Genomic DNA, 21974 nt, shown 5'->3' with positions numbered 1-21974 from the left:
TGACCTGTGCAGCAAGGCTGTGCTGCTGGAGTGCTGATAACGCTATTCTGCTCTGGGCAGATCCTGGGCAACCCAGAGACAACAGAGCAGAGAGTCAGAGGGTCTGAGGTGGGTCTAGCGGAATGGCGTAAGCTTCAGGAGGCTAACTAACAAACATGGGGAGTGGATGGAAGGAGACACTTTACAGTACAAAGAGATTGCGGAAGAGAAAAGGAAGGAGAGAGAGAGAGAGAAAAAAGAGCAAGGCCGAGAGCGTGAGAAAGAAAGAGGGGAAAGAGAGAGAGAGAGAGCGGCAAGAGAGAGAGACAGACAGAAAGAAAGAAAGAGGGGCGAGAGAGAGCGAGAGAAAGAAAGAGGGGCGAGAGAGGCAACAGAGAGAGAGACAGAAAGAAAGAGGGACGAGCGAGAGAGTGACATGTTTACTCACAGTGTAGAGCTCATTCGTGACTTTTACCAACTCCTCGTGCATCTGCACCCCGATGTCTTTGCTCTGAAAAGAAGCAGAGGAAGCATGAAGTGTGCAAATCAATCTCACAGGTGACAGGAAGAACATGTTTACCATTAACAGACCTGGTTGTTTCCCTGAGGCATGAATACATCGCTTTCCCCGGGATTATGTGTCTGTATGGAAGAGACGCGTTTCCCTTTGACGTGTCTGTATGGGAAAGATGACTGAACACCACGACATGTTGTTTCTCTCTATTTATGAAAAAGGCTGTGTACAGGCAGGCAGCTAATAGACGAGGAAGTATGGAAGGCAGAGTGGTTTAAATAATCCTGTACGAGTAGGAACGGTATTCCTCTTCAGTAATACACTACAGAGTGTGTTACTGGTTAAAAGAGCAGTATTTAGGCGTCAGTGGTGGTAGGTTGTCACGGCCATGGGTTGTTATGCCCAGCAGCAGTGAGTTAGGCCTAATGAACTCCACTTTCCTCAGAGATTGGTGCTATGGCAGCAACACTACATTTATGCATATAAGAACAACTTAAACAGTATTCATTAGCATTATTTTTAGTTTAGTATATTCATGTTGCACAATATTTGCTTCTACATTGAACCCGGATGGTATGTGGTATGGAATGCATAGATCAGGGATCAGCCCAGGACGATTTTTTTCTTGAGCGGATGATCGGCGGGCCGGAACAATTACAAATCGTTTGTAGACTGAAAATTGACCTCAAAAAGCCCACACAGATATAACATATGACTAAAATAACCATTTCAAACCATGCTAACATTGGTCTCTTAGTGTGGGAATACCTGAGGACAGATTTGCAAAATTAAAATAACTTTGGAGCTGATTTCCTGGTGTTTTTACAGTCACGGCCATGTGACTGCCCTTAGATGGTTGGTTGCACTTAGGTGCAACCATGACAAAACAAAAAAAAATATCAGAAAATGTGAGGGGCCAAATAATACCACCTGTGGGCCAAATCCATCAGTTGGGGAACCCTGGCATAGATGGTGCTACTGCTATCATCCTTGACATTGTAACAGACTTTACACCACAACTCAACAGCAGTGGGAGAGATTTTATCATTTTTCAACAGGAAATTACTCAGCCGCCTGTCTCTGAGCTGCCCACCAGGCAGCAACAACTCAGCCCACCAGGCAGGAACAACTCAGCCCACCAGGCAGGAACAACTCAGCCCACCAGGCAGGAACAACTCAGCCCACCAGGCAGGAACAACTCAGCCCACCAGGCAGGAACAACTCAGCCCATTAGGCAGGAACAACTCAGCCCATTAGGCAGGAACAACTCAGCCCACCAGGCAGGAACAACCCACCAGGAAAGAGTAACCCAGCCTCATCACGGCTCCCCCTGACAGCATATCCATTCCCAGAGGACATAAATCATGTGAGACCTCAGCCGGTTGCTGTGGATCGATACTGATCTGTGCTTCCCCCAGCCAGACCGTTCCATCATACTGTAGTCCCTGAACCATGGCCACTCTCTGCTCTAACTCTCTCTCTGAGACATGCTTTATAGCTCTGATGGGTCCTAGGCTATAGCTAATGTGTATACTTAGGTGAAGATTAACAGGGACATTTCATGCAGCAATGTATCCTTCAGTCATTTAATGACATGAAAATTGCAGGATAGAAGCTGAGATTATACTTGTAGTTTGTTTACCAGATGTAGTTTCTTTACCACTTTAGAAAGACAAAGATGTTGTGAAGAACAGGAAACGCTGGAGGAGGGAGCAGGTGACACAGAGAAAGGGAAGAAAAGACATTTGAAGGTGGGGAACACATCTCTCAGCTGTAGGTCTGCCATCCAGAGGTAGACAGGGTTGGTACTAGCCCAGCCTGACAGCACATACTGTAGGTTAATATCCCAGGCGTGTGTGTGTAATCACCCCTATGTGCTTCCACTTCATCTTTCCCTCCTTCAAATTCCTTTCCTTTCCCTGTATCACCTGCGTCCTCCTCCAGCTTCTGTGTGCATGTGCTTGTGGTGTGTGCTTGTGGTGTGTGAGTGGGGGGGGGGGGGGGGATCCTGACCTTTTTGAAAAGTCTGATGACATCCTCTCCGACGTGTGCCAGGCGGAAGATGACGTTGTTGTTGTAGAGGTCACTGAGGGTAGCATGATCTCTGCTCTCTCTCCTTGTCTGGTTCAGAACCAAGTACCAACAGTTCACTGTCGACAGCAGGTTCTGGTCCTTCCTGGAAATAACGGGGGGGGGGGGGGGGGGTGTTAATGCAACCAACATTATTGCTTGTCCCCACTATCGTTTAGCTATTGGAATCTACCAGTGTAGTTTAGCAGATACTAGTGTGGAAATTAACAGCAGAGAAAGTGAGGTGTTGTTAAATGAAAGCCTGTAGGTGAGATGAAGCTTTGATGTGGAGATGAGATATACGTTTATCACATTCTCTTCATTTCCTGTAGAGGAGGAAAAGGAAGTAGCACACAGTGAAAGAAGGAAGCTAAGTCTCACCACCACAGTCAGATAGACGTCTTCAGCTGAGCATGCTGACTGAAGTAACATTGTGTGAGGGGGGAGATATCTTTTATATTATGACATTTTGCTAAGCATGCACCGCTCTGCATATCACAATCAAAAGCCTATTTGAAGGAACCTCTAGTATTTTCTACAAACCCATCAATAACCACAGGTTGAGTAATGAACAAGTGACTTAGGAGGAGTCTGCACAACGACAGCAAGCTAACCAGTCATATAGCATTACACCACTCAGAATAAACTGCATGACATTGCTTCAAGAGAACGGTTCGCCCTTTTCTTTAATGCGATGTCATTTTTAAAATGAAACGATAGTGTACAGTTCGAGGTTCCTCTCCTTAATTATTACTGACACATCATAATGCATATCAGAGTCTTCCACAGGAGCAGAGTCTTGATCTCAGTCAGTCTCTCCAAGTCAGGGTTGGGGTCAATTACAATTGAAGGCAGTCAATTCAAGAACGGATTTGAATTAAAAATAATAACAAATAATAATAAATATATATTACATATAATTTTTTTAAATTGCAATTACTTTTCAGTGTATAGAGAAGTGATTGCAAAACTTGTTTTTGTATTATTGTATGAGAATTTACTTCCTGAATTGACTGCCTTCCATTTCAAATTGACTCAAACCCTGCTCAAAATCTTTCCCACTCTGGGGGCTCCTGACTCCAGTCTCTCCAACCATACAAGTGAAAAGATGTCAAAACAGACCATAAAAAGAATAAGGAAAGAAGTTCCTGGCGTGGATAGTTAAAAGAGACTAGCTTTAATATGTTGCTCCGGGTAGCCTAGGCTACTCCACAGCCCACACCTCTGGGGCTCTCGTCAGGTCCTTCCTTTTTATCCAGCATCCTTTGAATAGAAAGTCCCCATAGCTTCCCTATCTATGGTGGAGGATGTGAATGATTGATCCTGGACATACAGTCGGCTTTCAGGAACTCAATTGGGGCCCGACCCAGCAAGTAGCTCTGCACTGAATCAAAGTAAACTATCTTGGCAGAATTATAGTCTAAGAAGTTCTTATAGAGGTTATATACTCTAAGAGCTATCTCTGAGCTGTCCATTGCAGATAACAGACCACTACCAGCAGGGGACCAACACGTGCAGTGATCTGCACTGCACGGAACTGGAGATGGTATAATGACCCTTTTCCCCATGCATGCATTCTTCTCGAGCAACTTGAAAACTTTTTTCTGTTTGTCCATGCGCCTCTTCTTTTATTGAGTTTGACACTGAAATGAAAACCTGGAAATATCAAAAGATCAAAACTGATAAAAAGGGAAGGAGACCACTGAAGGTTTGAGGAAATAAAAAGAGAGCGCGCTCTGGAGCGAGGGCGGGAGAAGAGGGAGGCATGGATGGAATTATTAAACATGGAGATTCTAGCAGCCAAGTGAGTGCAGCACTCGGTGAGTTCTGAATCACACCTTTGAAAGACAGAAATAATGATTGCCATTTAATGTGAGGAGGGTGCAACTGGGACAATTGGGTGTCGAGAGAGGATAATAGAGAAAGATAAGAAAATTGAGAAGGAGAGGAGAATAGAGAAAGAGGGGAGAATGATCGATGTATTCTCTGATAGTGGAATCTATATGGATGAGATACCGTGTAGACTAAAACCAATTGACCATAGAGGAAGCTACTCAAAAAGCCAATGAGGATGTCAAGCAAGGGGATGCATAGTCAAGTCAAGTGCAAGAGTAAATAAGGACATGTCTGTCTCTGTGTGTGTGTCTCTCTCTCTCTCTCTGCGCGCGTGTGTGATATATATATATATATATATATTATATATATAATATATATATATATTATATATATTATATATATTATATATTATATATTATATATTATATAAAATAAATAAATAAATAAATAAATAAATAAATAAATAAATAAATAAATAAATAAATAAATAAATAAATATATATATATATATATATATATATATATATATATATACATACACACACACACACACTGCTCAAAAAAATAAAGGGAACACTAAAATAACACATCCTAGATCTGAATGAATGAAATATTATTATTAAATACTTTTTTTTTTTCATAGTTGAATGTGCTGACAACAAAATCACACAAAAATGATCAATGGAGATCAAATTTATCAACCCATGGAGGTCTGGATTTGGAGTCACACTCAAAATTAAAGTGGAAAACCACACTACAGGCTGATCCAACTTTGATGTAATGTCCTTAAAACAAGTCCAAATGAGGCTCAGTAGTGCGTGTGGCCTCCACGTGCCTGTATGACCTCCCTACAACGCCTGGGCATGCTCCTGATGAGGTGGCGGATGGTCTCCTGAGGGATCTCCTCCCAGAACTGGACTAAAGCGTCCGCCAACTCCTGGACAGTCTGTGGTGCAACGTGGCGTTGGTGGATGGAGCGAGACATGGTGTCCCAGATGTGCTCAATTGGATTCAGGTCTGGGGAACGGGCGGGCCAGTCCTTAGCATCAATGCCTTCCTCTTGCAGGAACTGCTGACACACTCCAGCCACATGAGGTCTAGCATTGTCTTGCATTAGGAGGAACCCTGGGCCAACCGCACAAGCATTTGGTCTCACAAGGGGTCTGAGGATCTCATCTCGGTACCTAATGGCAGTCAGGCTACCTCTGGCGAGCACATGGAGGGCTGTGTGGCCCCCCAAAGAAATGCCACCCCACACCATGACTGACCCACTGCTAAACCGGTCATGCTGGAGGATGTTGCAGGCAGCAGAACGTTCTCCACGGCGTCTCCAGACTGTCACGTCTGTCACATGTGTTCAGTGTGAACCTGCTTTCCTCTGTGAAGACCATAGGGCGCCAGTGGCGAATTTTCCAATCTTGGTGTTCTCTGGCAAATGCTGCACGGTGTTGGGCTGTAAGCACAACCCCCACCTGTGGACGTCGGGCCCTCATACCACCCTCATGGAGTCTGTTTCTGACCGTTTGAGCAGACACATGCACATTTATAGACTGCCATTAGGTACCGAGATGAGATCCTCAGACCCCTTGTGAGACCATATGCTCGTGCGGTTGGCCCAGGGTTCCTCCTAATGCAAGACAATGATAGACCTCATGTGGCTGGAGTGTGTCAGCAGTTCCTGCAAGAGGAAGGCATTGATGCTAAGGACTGGCCCGCCCGTTCCCCAGACCTGAATCCTGCTGGAGGTCATTTTGCAGGGCTCTGGCAGTGCTCCTCCTGCTCCTCCTTGCACAAAGGCGGAGGTAGCGGTCCTGCTGCTGGGTTGTTGCCCTCCTACGGCCTCCTCCACGTCTCCTGATGTACTGGCCTGTCTCCTGGTAGCGCCTCCATGCTCTGGATACTATGCTGACAGACACAGCAAACCTTCTTGCCACAGCTCGCATTGATGTGCCATCCTGGATGAGCTGTAAATCAGTGTTGCTTCCTAAGTGGACAGTTTGATTTCACAGAAGTGTGATTGACTTGGAGTTACATTGTGTTGTTTAAGTGTTCCCTTTATTTTTTTGAGCAGTGTATATACATTCATATATACAGTGCCTTGCGAAAGTATTCGGCCCCCTTGAACTTTGCGACCTTTTGCCACATTTCAGGCTTCAAACATAAAGATATAAAACTGTATTGTTTTGTGAAGAATCAACAACAAGTGGGACACAATCATGAAGTGGAACGACATTTATTGGATATTTCAAACTTTTTTAACAAATCAAAAACTGAAAAATTGGCCGTGCAAAATTATTCAGCCCCCTTAAGTTAATACTTTGTAGCGCCACCTTTTGCTGCGATTACAGCTGTAAGTCGCTTGGGGTATGTCTCTATCAGTTTTGCACATCGAGAGACTGAAATTTTTTCCCATTCCTCCTTGCAAAACAGCTTGAGCTCAGTGAGGTTGGATGGAGAGCATTTGTGAACAGCAGTTTTCAGTTCTTTCCACAGATTCTCGATTGGATTCAGGTCTGGACTTTGACTTGGCCATTCTAACACCTGGATATGTTTATTTTTGAACCATTCCATTGTAGATTTTGCTTTATGTTTTGGATCATTGTCTTGTTGGAAGACAAATCTTCGTCCCAGTCTCAGGTCTTTTGCAGACTCCATCAGGTTTTCTTCCAGAATGGTCCTGTATTTGGCTCCATCCATCTTCCCATCAATTTTAACCAACTTCCCTGTCCCTGCTGAAGAAAAGCAGGCCCAAACCATGATGCTGCCACCACCATGTTTGACAGTGGGGATGGTGTGTTCAGCTGTGTTGCTTTTACGCCAAACATTACGTTTTGCATTGTTGCCAAAAAGTTCAATTTTGGTTTCATCTGACCAGAGCACCTTCTTCCACATGTTTGGTGTGTCTCCCAGGTGGCTTGTGGCAAACTTTAAACAACACTTTTTATGGATATGTTTACGAAATGGCTTTCTTGCCACTCTTCCATAAAGGCCAGATTTGTGCAATATACGACTGATTGTTGTCCTATGGACAGAGTCTCCCACCTCAGCTGTAGATCTCTGCAGTTCATCCAGAGTGATCATGGGCCTCTTGGCTGCATCTCTGATCAGTCTTCTCCTTGTATGAGCTGAAAGTTTAGAGGGACGCCCAGGTCTTGGTAGATTTGCAGTGGCCTGATACTCCTTCCATTTCAATATTATCGCTTGCACAGTGCTCCTTGGGATGTTTAAAGCTTGGGAAATATTTTTGTATCCAAATCCGGCTTTAAACGTCTTCACAACAGTATCTCGGACCTGCCTGGTGTGTTCCTTGTTCTTCATGATGCTCTCTGCGCTTTTAACGGACCTCTGAGACTATCACAGTGCAGGTGCATTTATACGGAGACTTGATTACACACAGGTGGATTGTATTTATCATCATTAGTCATTTAGGTCAACATTGGATCATTCAGAGATCCTCACTGAACTTCTGGAGAGAGTTTGCTGCACTGAAAGTAAAGGGGCTGAATAATTTTGCACGCCCAATTTTTCAGTTTTTGATTTGTTAAAAAAGTTTGAAATATCCAATAAATGTCGTTCCACTTCATGATTGTGTCTCACTTGTTGTTGATTCTTCACAAAAAAATACAGTTTTATATCTTTTTGTTTGAAGCCTGAAATGTGGCAAAAGGTCGCAAAGTTCAAGGGGGCCGAATACTTTCGCAAGGCACTGTATATTAATATATATATGTGTCTCTCTCTGTGTGTGTGTGTGTGTGTGTGTATGTATATATAGGCCCACTCACTGGGGATCCAGTCCCACCTACTGGGGAGCCAGGCCCAGCCAATCTGAATGAGTTTTACCACACAAAAGGGCTTTATTACAGACCAAAATACTACTCTGTTTCATAAGCTATCCGGGTGGCTGGTCTCAGACAATCTCGCAGGTGAAGAAGCCGGATGTGGAGGTCCTGGGCTGTGGTTGTGAGGCCGGTTGGACATACTGCCAAATTCTCAAAAACGACATTGGTAGAGAAATTAACATTATCTGGCAACAGCTCTGGTGGACATTCCTGCAGTCAGCATGCCAATTGCGCACGCTCTCAAGACATCTGTGGCATTTTAGAGAGGCCTTTTATTGTCCCCAGCACAAGGTGCATCTGTGTAATGATCCTGCTGTTTAATCAGCTTCTTGATTTTCCACACCTGTCAGGTGGATGGATTATCTTGGCAAAGGAGAAATGCTCACTAACAGGGATTTAAACAAATTTGTGCCCAAAATTGTTGAGAAATACACCTTTCTTGCATATGGCAAATTTCTGGGACCTTTTATTTCAACTCATGAAACATGGGACCAACACTTTACACGTTGCGTTTATATTTTTGTCAAGTATATATCATTTCTGTTTATCATACAGTCCTACGATAAGACAATAGCACAATTACAGGGTTACCAGACAGACCGTACACACAACACAACAATACTCACTTAAAGTGCTGATGTTCCCTGGAGGAGCGTATCTTGCCGGAGAAGCGCTCGGCCAGTTTGTCCAGGCCTCTGGAGTACTCCAACTGCAGCTCGGCCTTGCGGCGGAAGAATTCCTGTAGGTCCTGCAGAAGCTGTAGCCGGGACTCCGACTGCTGCTCAAGACATCGGAACTGCTCCACCAACTGGTTACGGATCTCTGCCAATTAGAAAGGAGGAAAGCACACCTTCAAAAGAGGGGCAGTGTGAAAAAGGTAAACGTGTCTTGCGGTTGTAAGGGTGGGCAGGCAGGAGGCAAAGGTACATACAAGAGAACAAACAAAAACTCATTTCTCCAAATAAATGTTTAAAGTGTGTGCCGTGCACGTGTTGGATCTTGCTGTCCTCTGCCTATGGAGAGTGCTCTATGCTTCCTGCTGGGGTGTCACTGTCTATAATGTGTTATGCTGGGCTCTCCATGCTTGCTGTTGAATACTGTAGCTAAGGTGCTGGCCTGCTCAGGCCAGGGTTGTGAGCCAGAAGCCAGCACAGCGAGATAGAGAGCCGACTATATCAGCATCCCCCCCTCACACTGTGTCAGCCCATATAGATCACAAGCCTCATTACATTAAATCATCTTTTAGAGACTCAAGTCACAGTAAGCCACTGTGGCACTGGTAACTCTGCTGATGTGAGGGCTTTGGAGATACAGGCGTTCAGTAGCTACACATAAGTAGTACATAACTATTGATGATTACTATGCAAAGCTGTGTTAATATTCCTATTGGTAACCTCTTCAAATATTATAGGGTATAGTATAGGCTTTGGGCGGTACACCAAATACACCGTATACCGGGGTATTTGGAAATACCGTTGAAACTATTTATTTGAAGTTTTTCAATAAATGTATATTTTTTAGCTGCTTAAATAAATACCTGCAGTCAACTTGTGCAATACGTTAGGAGATAAAGCAGATGATGTTCTTCATTTCACCTGTCACATTATTTTACATTATGAAGCTTACCGCAGTTCCTCAGAACAGTGGAGCCAGTCATGTGTTTGTTTGCAAATAGTACAACAGCAGAAACGGGAGCAGGTGAGACCAGCTGTGTATTGACAGGGGTCGCGTTTTATATCTAAAGTCTGTGGGGTTTTTTTTTTTTTTCAATAGAGTAAATCAGGGATGTGCAACTATAGTTTTCCTTCACAGGAAATACATTAGTGCAACACATTCGGGAGAAAGAAATGCTTCATTTTCATCAGAAGACAACAGAAGCGCAACAGTATTTGGCTGGCAGCCACACAAGTAAATGAGTTTACAATGAAAAAGCAAGATCTTTTTTTGTAAAACCAATGCATGGCCATTATATTTCAATGTTTAACATTGACATAATGTAGCCAGCTACATTTCCTAAAGTTTTGCTTAAAGTTATGACGATATGAAAATCTGGATAGCGCCCAACCCTAGTTTGATATGCTGCTTAAAAGATACACTTAAATCAATGGCAATGTGAGACTGCAAAGGGTTCTACATTGCGTGTTATTTTAAGGTTAAATTTAGCCATACGCCATTAACTCATTATTCCACTCAAGAGGTATTTTGATTATAATTGAAGAATGCTGACCAAAAATGATTGGAATTTTCACCCATTCTTTGACTTCGAATACGAGCATAGTTTGGAAACCGCCGAAAGCTTGTAGCTCAAAGAATGTGTGCCATTTTAAAATGACAAACTTGCAGAACAATGTGTCGATCTCAGAAGGCTGCCCTGACCTACATCCTATTCTCCATCCTGTCTGCCTAAATCAGTCAGACATGCATCTCGCGTCTAAAGGCTCCTACTGCAGCTATAAACACACACACACACACACACTCAGAGAGACTGACATTCACTCACACGCATGCAGACAGAGAGACACACATGCAGCTCTGTAAAATCCAATGACTCACTTACAGTGCAGTTAGTAGCACAATACAAATATCCAAATAATAATGTAAAAAAAAACAACAGTATTCGAGATTTTAGATTCTGTAGATGAACAGATGGTCCACAGCATTTCCATAATGTGGTGATGAACTGATCTTTTCTCTTGATTCCCTTAACAGAACCAGTCCAAGTGATTAAGCAATATGGAGATCATGATTGAACCCCTCCAAGTCTCCAGCTTGGCAGCCTTTACCCATCATGCACTACCCAGCAAACAGACAGGAAGTCTTTAGAAAACGCATCAATGAACCAGATTATACTGCCCCTTGCATATAAAAGGCACTTTTGTTTACTTCTCAATGGGGTTTTTGTATTGATGAATAAAGCAGCACAAAAATAGCAAGAGTGTGTGTGTGTGTGTTAGTAAAAGTGTGTGCCTTCTATTTCTTGGCCAGCTTGTTGGAAATGTATCCCTCGTGGTCTCCATGGCTGCCTGGATAAGGAACCCTGGATGCATCTCCACTAGCCTGGCCCAGAGTTCCACTTCTGTGTTCCACTTCTGCGTTCCATTCCCTCCCAGCAGCCCTTCTGTTTATTAGCATAATGGGCTGGGACAAGGGCAACTTTGAGGTTGCGTCTCAAATGGCACCATATTCCAAATGGCAACCTATTCCCTATGTAGTGCGCTGGTCAAAAGTAGTGCACCACATAGGGAATAGGGTGCCATTTGGACCACCATCTGAGTCTCTCAATAAACAATTAATAGTCTTGGCTAAGGTGTATGTAAACTTCCGACTTCAACTGTATGTGCTGCTGAAAGGAGGGTCAGTGGGGAAAAATGACGGTCCTGCTGCCAGCCAGCTTCACTACCCCATGTGTAAAAATAGAGCATCAAACAACATGATTTCCTCTTATTATGTAAAAGTAATACTACCCGCATCCAACTATCAGTTTATGGGTAATTTATAATAAATGAACATCTAAGTGGAAAATCAAATAATGGAGGGTAATCAATGGGTGCATTCCAAACCAGTGGGAGTGGAACATTTTTGGAATCTCAAATTGTTCTGGCAATTCTCATATTGGATCTACATTGGGAGGAAGGATGTTCAATATGCTTTTTACATTTGTATCACATTTTAGGTCCCTTTTAGACCTATACATGTTTCCTGTAAGACCTTATGAACAGGTACAGACAACATCTTGGTGTTATTATACTCTTTATAGCGTTCTCTCAAATACGGAGTATATCTATATTATAAAATACACATTACACACGTTTATTCAACATTACAAATATTCATCTCGCAAAACTACCCTGTTAGATTTTGCTTATTTTTTGGCATATTGTTTATAAAAATATACTCTTCAAACACTTCAAATTTCCAGAGGGGGCTCTGCACTTTTAATGATATGACTCTTTTTAACACTGAAAACCAATCACAGCCCTCCTTTAGAATTGCATATTCAGCAAGTCACCAGCAGAGGGAGTTCCCTTTGAATCCATTTTCAAATCAAAGTTTGTCACACACAGAATACAACAGTGAAAAATAACAGTAGCGAGGTTATATACAGTAGCGAGGCCACATACAGGCACCGGTTAGTCGGGCTGATTGAGGTAGTATGTACATGTAGACATGGTTAAAGTAACGATGCATATTTAATAAACAGAGTAGCTTAAAAGGGGTTGACGGGTGGTAAATGGCGGGACACAATGCAGATAGCCTGGTTAGCCAATGTGCAGGGGAACTGGTTAGTCGGGTCAATTGAGGTAGTATGTTCACGAATGTATAGTTAAAGTGACTATGCATATGCAGTTGAAGTCGGAAGTTTACATACACCTTAGCCAAACACATTTAAACTCAGTTTTTTCACAATTCCTGACATTTAATCCTAGTAAAGATTCCCTGTCTTAGGTCAGTTAGGATCACCAATATATTAAGAATTTGAAATGTCAGAATAATAGTAGAGTGAATGATTTATTTCAGCTTTTATTTCTTTCATCACATTCCTAGTGGGTCAGAAGTTTGCATACCCTCAATTGGTATTTGGAAGCATTGCCTTTAAATTGTTTAACTTGGATCAAACGTTTTGGGTAGCCTTCCACAAGCTGCCCACAACAAGTTGGGTGAATTTTGGCCCTTTCCTCCTGACAGAGCTGGTGTAACTGAGTCAGGTTTGTAGGTCCCCTTGCTCGCACACGCTTATTCAGTTCTGCCCACAAATTTTCTCATTGTCCATATGGAAGACCCATTTGCGACCAAGCTTTAACTTCTGACTGATGTCTTGAGATGTTGCTTCAAAATACCTACATTTTCCTGCCACATGATGCCATCTAGTTTGTGAAGTGCACCAGTCCCTCCTGCAGCAAAGCACCCCCACAACATGATGCTGCCATCCCAACCGTGAAGCATGGGGGTGGTGTTCTTCGGCTTGCAAGCCCCCCCTTTTTCCTCCAAACATAAAAATGGCCGTTATGGCTAAACAGTTCAATTTTTTGATTAATCAGACCAGAGGTCATTTCTCCAAAATGTATGATCTTTGTCCCCATATGCAGTTGCAAACCGTAGTCTGGCTTTTTTATGGCGGTTAGGAGCAGTGGCTTCTTCCTTGCCCGAGCGGCCTTTCAGGTTATGCCGATATGAGACTCGTTTTACTGTGGATATAAATACTTTTGTACCCGTTTCCTCCAGAATCTTCACAAGGTCCTTTGCTGTTGTTCTGCGATTGATTTGCACTTTTCGCACCAAAGTACGTTCATCACTACGAGACAGGGCGTCTGGCTGCGTGGTCCCATGGTGTTTATACTTGCATACTATTGTTTGTACAGATGAACGTGGTACCTTCAGGCATTTGGAAATTGCTCCCAAGGATGAACCAACTTGTGGAGGTTTTTTTTCTGAGGTCATGGCTGATTTCTTTTGATTTTCCCATTATGTCAAGCAAAGAGGCACTGAGTTTGAAGGTAGGCCTTGAAATACATCCACAGGTACACCTCCAATTGACTCAAATGATGTCAATTAGCCTATTAGAAGCTTTAAAGCCATGACATCATTTTCAGGAATTTTCCAAGCTGTTTAAAAGGCACAGTCAACTTAGTGTATGTAAACTTCTGACCCACTGGAATTGTGATAGTGAATTATAAGTGACATAATCTGTCTAAACAATTGTTGGAAAAATTACTTGTGTCATCCACAAAGTGGATGTCCTAACAAACCTTCCAAAACTGTAGTTTGTTAACAAGAAATGGAGCCGATATTTAAGTTTTGGGAAAACCATAATTTACCATAATTCTGTTACCAAAGTTTGCATCTGCACTGTTCTACTAAATTAGTTTTTGTAAAAAATGTCAGTGGGAATGTTAAAAGTAGTCCTTGTACATAGAGTTGTATGGTTTGTTAAATTTGAAATGTTTTTTGTTTGGCATACAATTTAAAAAGTGTAAAAATAGAGTAAAAGCGTAATTCTGTTATCATGGAAATGCCCAAAAAGCATTTCAAACATCCTTCCTCTCAGTGAGGTGTCTATGTAATAATTGCGAGAACAATCTGAGATAACAAAAATATTTTGCCGTTGGCTTGGGATCACCCACATAGTGCAACACTTTTGACCAAGGTGCATATAGGTAGGGTGCCATTTAGAATTCACTCTATGAGAGGATCAAAATGACTGTTTGATATTATAATGTGATCAGTGTGATCAAGATAATAGCCTCATGAGGTTTGCCTTCTCTTCCTAGAGCCCTAGCTCTGGTTATTTATGGATCAGTAAAGGCTATGGAAGGATGGTACTCTATGTGCAGTTTGTGCACGGTTCTCTGGATGCTGCAGGCCTCTACAGAGTTACAGGACAGCCCTTGAAACCCATACAGAATCGATGCACAGGTTGTACCTCCGGAAGTTGTTATAATTACTGTTTAAGTCTATGGAATGGTGTGAGAACCATGAGCCTCCTTGGTTTTGTATTGAAGTCAATGTACCCAGAGAAGGACGGAAACCAGCTGTCCTCCGGCTACACCATGGTGCTACCCTACAGAATGCTGTTGAGGCTACTGTAGACCTGTAGGAAATGTGAATAAATAGCTATATTTTGGTAACATTGACTTTACTTCAAGCCTGCAGGTATAATGTATTGTACAAATTACTTGTCATAAGCATGTATGGCTCGATGTTTCCATCTTAGAATTAAACATGTGCTCTGTTTAGTTTAGTCATGTCAGGCATTACTGTAGTTTAGAGTTTTTTTTTATTTTAAATTGGTAGCTAATGTATTTTGCCAAAATGACTCAGATGTTCCAGAGCCCATAGCACAGTCAGTGAGATGTCAATTAACCCATCTGCTGTTGAATGCTGGGCCAGGTGTTTGTTATCCTCAATAAAAGCTCAGTGGCTACAGCTCTGGACCCAAATATGAATTACCCCCAGAAACCGGTTTAAAACCACAGAGAAATATGAAAAACAAAAAAGAAAGCCTCAGAGGGGTATACCAAAAAGTGAAGTTAGCCAGCTCACTTTTCTAAAATATTCTGATAAAAAAAATGTATTTTGTAGAAAGATAAGCTAGAAATGGGCATGGTCTTATTGATTTAACAAAAGGAAAGACATTGAATGTCGTTTTCAAACATCATTTTGAGCTATAGTTTGAGTTAGACTATTTGTTACATTGTATTTTTTCATTTGGTTCAGTTGGTTTCATATTGTCAAATGTCAAACGAACCAAAATTCCTAAACAAAAACCACGTGTCCATGCAAGTTATTTGTTTGTTGGACAATGACACTAAGGATAAATCAATTTATTATTATCATGAAGCTTGTGTGTCCCAATGTTCATATGTGACTGATTGGCTCGATTCAGTCTTATGCAGCAAAATTTAAAAATGAAAGTAGGGTTAGAGCTAGAAAATTGTATATCAGTTGAGGAACAATGGGAAAATAATTCTGCTTTGAAAGTTTTTTTTTTTTTTTTACCCCCAATTTCATGGGATCCAATTGGTAGTAGTTACAGTCTTGTCTCATTGCTGCAACTCCAGTACGGACTCGGGAGAGGCAAAGGTCGAGAGCCATGCGTCCTCCGAAACACAACCCAACCAAGCTGCACTGCTTCTTGACACAATGCACATCCAACCCGGAAGCCAGCCGCACCAATGTGTCGGAGGAAACACCGTACACCTGGCAACCTGGTCAGCGTGTGCTGCGCCCGGGCCTGGCACAGGAGTCGCTAGTGCGCGATGAGACAAGGATATCCCTGCCGGCCAAACCCTCCCCAACCCGGACGACGCTGGGCCAATTGTGCGCCGCCCCATGGGCCTCCCGGTAGCGGCCGGCTGCGACAGAGCCTGGGCTAGAACCCAGAATCTCTGCGCCACCCGGGAGGCCCTGCTTTGAAAGTTGATCAACTTTTGAGAAAATGGCCCCTGAATGTTTTGGTACACCTACTGGAGAGCTCTTATTTGTCTACACACATTCAGAATCATTCACACCCTCTTTATTAAGGATTCCATCCATCTCTTTAAGTATTCAAGTGAAGCCATGTGCTAAACAGAGTGAGTACGGTAGAGTACTAAACAACCAAAGATTTCAAGACTAAACGCTGGTTCGACATGTCTATAAAGCTTGTCACAATGACATCGTGAACATTCTATTGTTGTCCAACATCAAACTTGTCTTTGTGAAAAACTATAAAACACAAAAACACAGCAGCCTGGTGGTCCAAAATAGCATAACTTATGTATTTTAACACTAACAAACCCATCCGTTTAAAAAAATTCAATCTAGCAAACCGGGCAACTTTCTAAACAATGTTTTGGTTAGATTCTAGCTTATTAGCTAGCTAACGTTAAGTTAGCTGGTTAGCCAGTTCAAATAATGACCATGTCATATAGCTGACAACACCTTAACTTTAGCTCATTTGTATTCCTTATTACAAGAAAATAAACTCTCAACAAGATCCTTTTTTACAAGTTAAAGGTGAGCTAATTACAGAAAACAGCTGATGGTTGTGAGTGTGACAAAATAAAAGCAGGGCATTCTACCGGAGAAATGTAGAACTTAGACACTGTCTCGTTGGGCTAAAGTTATATCCCAATTTGACTTTAGTGCAGGTCATGTTGTTCTTCACGTTACAGTCTCTGGTAAACACACACTATATCAAATAAAATCAAAGTGCATTTGTCACATGCACAGGATAGAAAAGGTGTAAACGGTACAGTGAAATGGTTACTGGCATAGTATTTTGTTTAGACATGTAGCTAGCTAAACAATGAACCATAATCCAAACTCATAACGTTACTACCCCGCATGAATCTGCAGGTTGCTAAAGCTAACCAACTAGGTTCAATGTTAGCTAGCTAGCTAACTTTAGGCTATAATACTAGCAGTGCAAATGGCTCTAAGATACAAATAATATTACTACACAGCCAGCTAACTTTAGCTAGCTAGCAGTACGCTTTAACTTGCAATGAAAAACGACTAACAAAGTTAGAAACTTATAACATCTGAAAATGTTGTTGGCTATATTCTCTTACCCGTCCGTATACATGGATGAGTGCTTCTCCCTCTCTGTCACAGATACCATGGTTGCTCTTAGTTTGAAGATGTAATCCGGAGACAGCTGTTTAATACAACAGCCATCTGCATATCCATCTGCATATTTGTAAAAGGCTGAATTTTCTCCATCTCCTTAGAAATCATACTCTGCTTCCACCGGGCATTCCACTGATTTCAAAACTCAGTTCTCCAGAAAGTCGAGAGCATTAGCAACACTTCATATCATGCAGTTCATGATATCATTAAAAAAGCCACGTTAGAAAGCATGACCTACACATACTGAGCAGCTTATGTTATAGACAGAAGCATGCTACATGGCAGACCAATCCAAACTCATCTCTTGGCATGTCCAGCCCATCAATTATCACAGTCAATCATGGCTAGCGGGAAAGTTCCTAACTTTTTCCAAGGCTAAACCAACTAGGCTCATTTGTATTTACAGATAGTATACAAGTTTTTTTTAATTAAAGGTACATTAAATGTTCACATGTTCCAGAAGGCATTTCTGCCCCCAAAAAATGCATTTTGATTTTTAAAAATGTTTATGTTGAAATGCCTCGCCTGTTAAGTAGTGACGCGCGACATATGTCTAGTTTCCTGAAAGGAGTCACATATTACCTTCGCTTTGGTCTTCCAACATGTTTGAGAAAACTGCGCAATAGCCTCTGACTGCGATGTGAATAGGCTATATTCAGTAGCCTATATCCCTGGTATAGTCCCCATCTCCCCTAATCTGCATAGGATGCACTCATAAATTCACATTTTAGCAAGACCGCACAAGAGACATTTACAGTAGTGAGTGCATACAATTTCACCAGTTATCAGTTGCCGCCTTCATCCGCCATTCCAGACATTTGGGAGATGGGACTCCTGTATCTGCTTGGTCAGCCTTTGAGGACGTGTGGCTTCGTAATTGGATTTGTCCATCTCCTAGACTGACTGCCTGCCAGGGTTTGAGAGCCCAGTCTACCCTAAATTTTCCCATAACCTTGGTTGGGGGCCCTAACCGGGTGCTGTCAACCGGAGCCAGCTGAGCCTGAGACTCGCATGGGGCGTCACTGAGGTAGCATGCAAGGCAGAGCAACACTACCCGCTAAATGCTAAATGTGCTGCTAGTCACAGAATGTTTCAGAGCTCTCAAGTTATGATTTCATCAAATGTTCACAGTCAAACAACAAATAATAATGTGCAACTCTGGTTATGTTCCTGTTTGGTCCAGACTGCATTCTCACTGGCAGCGAACAGCACCATGAAAATAATTTAAGTCGGAGAGAGACCACGCTTTTTGAGCGAACCACAGTGATTTGTTTAGTGCAGATAGAACAAACCGAACTAAGGGGTAAATGCACCAGAGTTCCGAAAAGAAATGCAACAAACCATTTTAGTGTGAAATTCCCTTTTGTTTAGCTTTTTTTAATGAAGCATAAAATCAATAGTTATTTCTGGTTGCTTATCAAAGTTAGCACAAAGCAGGATCAATGAGTTAGCCAGCTAAGTTCATGGATATGTACAGTTGTTGATTCACATCACACACACAAAGGCGCACAGACACACGCAGTTGGGATTTGTGTGGATATAGTTACATGTATTATTTTACGCAATGCAGGTGCTACTGCAGCAGGGGTGCTATAGTGTAGATATACAGCTACGGGAAAATGTCCTAACATATACCGAGACATTTTCCCAATTAGGAGGTCATTTCTATCACAATGGCCATAACCAGTGTCTCTATAAATATATATATTACTGTAATAGCAGACACCTATTCAGTCAGTTCAGTGTTTCATTCCCCTCTGTAACACTGTCCATTAGGTAGGTAGCAGATGCATTTAGAGCGGGGACTGTTATTATTATTATAATGCACCTCTCCCTCCCCTCTCGCGGGATGTTCCCTGATTCTGGACAGGGGGGGCACTGTCTCTGGGCTTGTCTCTCTCTCTCTGCTGTTATCCACGCGTGGCTGGTCACATGCCACCTTACACAGGCGCACACTCCGACATCAGTTGGCACAAAGCAAGGCAGTTTCCTGTGAACGCTCGTCTCGGGTGAGCCGTAATTGCTATGGCATGTCTTTACACACCCTTTGGTTGAATTCACAAATGCATCTCTATGTCTCGCTGTAATCCTCCAATGTCTCTCACTCTGTGGAAACAAATGGCTTTAATGAGGGCATCAGCATCCAGCCAGTGACAGGGGCAGAGACAGAGATAGAGGTCGACAGGAGGAAAGGGTGGCGACAGACAGACTGGGCTCAGCTATGATGGCCATAACAATCACCTCACATCGATTTCCTATGTCTAGATGTGTCTCGACACACAATTCTGTCTTAATCTGTAGCTGATTTTTGCAATAAGCGTTGTTGTTATTACCATAGAAGACAAATGCAGAAAGTGCAGAAGGGGAGAGAGAAAAGGGAGAGGGGTGAAAGGATATCACACAGGGTGGGTGGAACATGGGGTGAGGGGGTTGGGGCATTATTATTATTAGCCTGGTCCAAGATCTCTTTGTGCAGTCTTGCCAACTTCTATGGTAATTGTCACGCCAAACACCACAGGTGTTTACAAGACAGACAAAAAACAGATCTAGGAATCAGGCTACATTATTGTCATGATCGCATGACAGTGAAAGGTCAAAGCATTTTTTCTTCATGATGAATACTGAATGGAATGCAGATCTACTGCAATAAATGTATTTTACAGTGGAGACAGAGAGGAGGAACACAAGCTACACACACACACACACACCTTCTCATGCTTGTCCTCCTAGACTGATCAGATGAAATTAAACTGGAATAATGTCTTCCTCTGTGACTACTGTAAATAATAGGCTAGCATACCTTCACTTACTAACACATTGCGTACCATACTTCAATGCCATACAGGGACGGACTAGACATCTGGCATTTCAGACAAATGCCAGATGGGCTGGTCCATTTTAAGGCCTGTGGGTCTGTCTAACTTGTTTGTTTTTTTTGCACACAATTATCACTATCTGGCTAATAATTGTTTATGCATCAAATTAGATCAAATCAAATGAAGCATTTAAGCATAAGACCTAAACTCCAAATGAGTCTAATGACAGAGGGAGGGAAAATGGTCCACGATCCAGGTCAATCAAACCTCATTCAGTGGGTTTTACTTTCCAGTTGAGAAGGAATGGAGGGTAGAAGGGGTAGAAGAGGGTGAACAGCAGTGCCTTGCTGCAGTGCATCTAGAGGTTTGTTAAATGGCCTGTGACTGAGTTGTAGTCGAGCTGATCCACTGAGATTCTTTCAAACGCATGGAAATATGTGTATGGATGCAAACCAAGGTCAGTTAACAGATTGAAGTGGAACCCAGCTGCAAACACATCAGAAACTGTTTTCTCAAGTCTGGCTAGTATAGCCAGCTACTATTAGACATGAATATGAAAACAGGCTGAGTAATTCAATAAACATTCATGCACAGTGTCAACCATACATACGCTCATACAAAGACATCAGTAGCTATGCACAGAACAAAGAACTGTGGTCTATTCCAGTCTGACCTCTTTACCTGCTGGATAAATCACACTGTACTGTACTATACTGTATATTAGGGCTCCCGAGTGGCACAGCAGTCTAAGGCACTGCATCTCAGTGCAAGAGGCGTCACTACGGTCCCTGGTTTGAATCCTAGGCTGTATCACATCCGGCTGTGATTGGGAGTCCCATAGAGCGGCGCACAATTGGCCCAGCGTCGTCGGGGTAGGCCATCATTGTAAATAAGAATTTGACTTGCCTAGTTAAATAAAAGGTTATTAAAAATACCCATCTGGAAATAAAAAATAATTGGTAATATTATTCTAATAAATCTACTGTAATAAAATCGCCACGATGCTTCAAGGACTAAAGACATTTTAACACGTTTTGATCATTTCATGGGTAAATGTGATTGTCTGTGTAAAGGATCATGGGCAGGTGTATAAAGGTAGTGGTGAGACTTGTGAACTCTTCTTCATTAACATTTTTCACACATGACACCATTAATGGAGGTTCGTTTCGGTTAATTCTGACACATACCAATAGTTGACACATCCTTCATAGGAAGTGACTAGGTTAAATGAGCGGTTGGACAACATACCACACACACCACAGCCAGTGTCACGACAAGGTAAATAATGATGTCATCGGTCACGACCTGTCAGCGCAGTTATTATAGGTTTAACAGCATTGACTCTTCGTCATGGTTACGGAAAGTTGGTTGGTCCTTCAACACTCTGTTCAAGTAGTGGTGCATGACTCCAGGACTCTTGCTTGACGACCAAAACACGCTGAAATGGATACATACACACCACCTCATTATTGCAGTCTCCTACTAGGAAGACTACATTTGCGTTTTAGAGTCTGACATGAGCATGATGCTGCCCATTTCCTCATCAACTTAGCCTACAGAAGGCCTAATTTTGTTTGAATATAGAAGGTGATCTGTAGGAACGAGAATATTTCAGTGATATTTCCGCTGTGCGCAACCTTGACAGATCCCATTGGATGATACCGCGCACTCACAGTCATGTCAAAATGATAATAATAGGCCATACACTGATAACTCGAGCTTGGCTAACAAATGTATAGGAGTCCCCATTAATATTTAAATTGATGAAGTGTGATCATAATTTTAGCGATCCATGGTAGACGTCCCTCC

The 21974-nt window shown here is 42.4% G+C and overlaps 1 protein-coding gene across 5 annotated transcripts in view; it reads right to left on the bottom strand.

Moving 5' to 3' along the window:
* Positions 1-21974, bottom strand: part of LOC110493210 (SLIT-ROBO Rho GTPase-activating protein 3) — a 67119-nt gene that overhangs the window by 36376 nt on the left and 8769 nt on the right. For all 5 annotated transcript variants that reach the window (XR_005037005.1, XM_036950127.1, XM_036950128.1 and 2 more), the window contains exons 2-4: positions 8865-9060; positions 2507-2669; positions 428-490 (exon numbers count right to left, since the gene is read on the bottom strand). Coding sequence is in view for 4 of the 5 variants with exons in the window: in XM_036950127.1 (XP_036806022.1) it covers positions 428-490; positions 2507-2669; positions 8865-9060 (422 nt within the window). In the remaining variant the exon portion in view is untranslated. The remainder of the gene's footprint in view (positions 1-427; positions 491-2506; positions 2670-8864; positions 9061-21974) is intronic.

Source organism: Oncorhynchus mykiss, chromosome 17 (genome assembly GCF_013265735.2).
Source record: "Oncorhynchus mykiss isolate Arlee chromosome 17, USDA_OmykA_1.1, whole genome shotgun sequence".
Lineage (NCBI taxonomy): Eukaryota > Metazoa > Chordata > Actinopteri > Salmoniformes > Salmonidae > Oncorhynchus > Oncorhynchus mykiss.
Note: the sequence above shows the minus strand (reverse complement) of the source record. Positions and strands in the feature narration are given on the sequence as shown.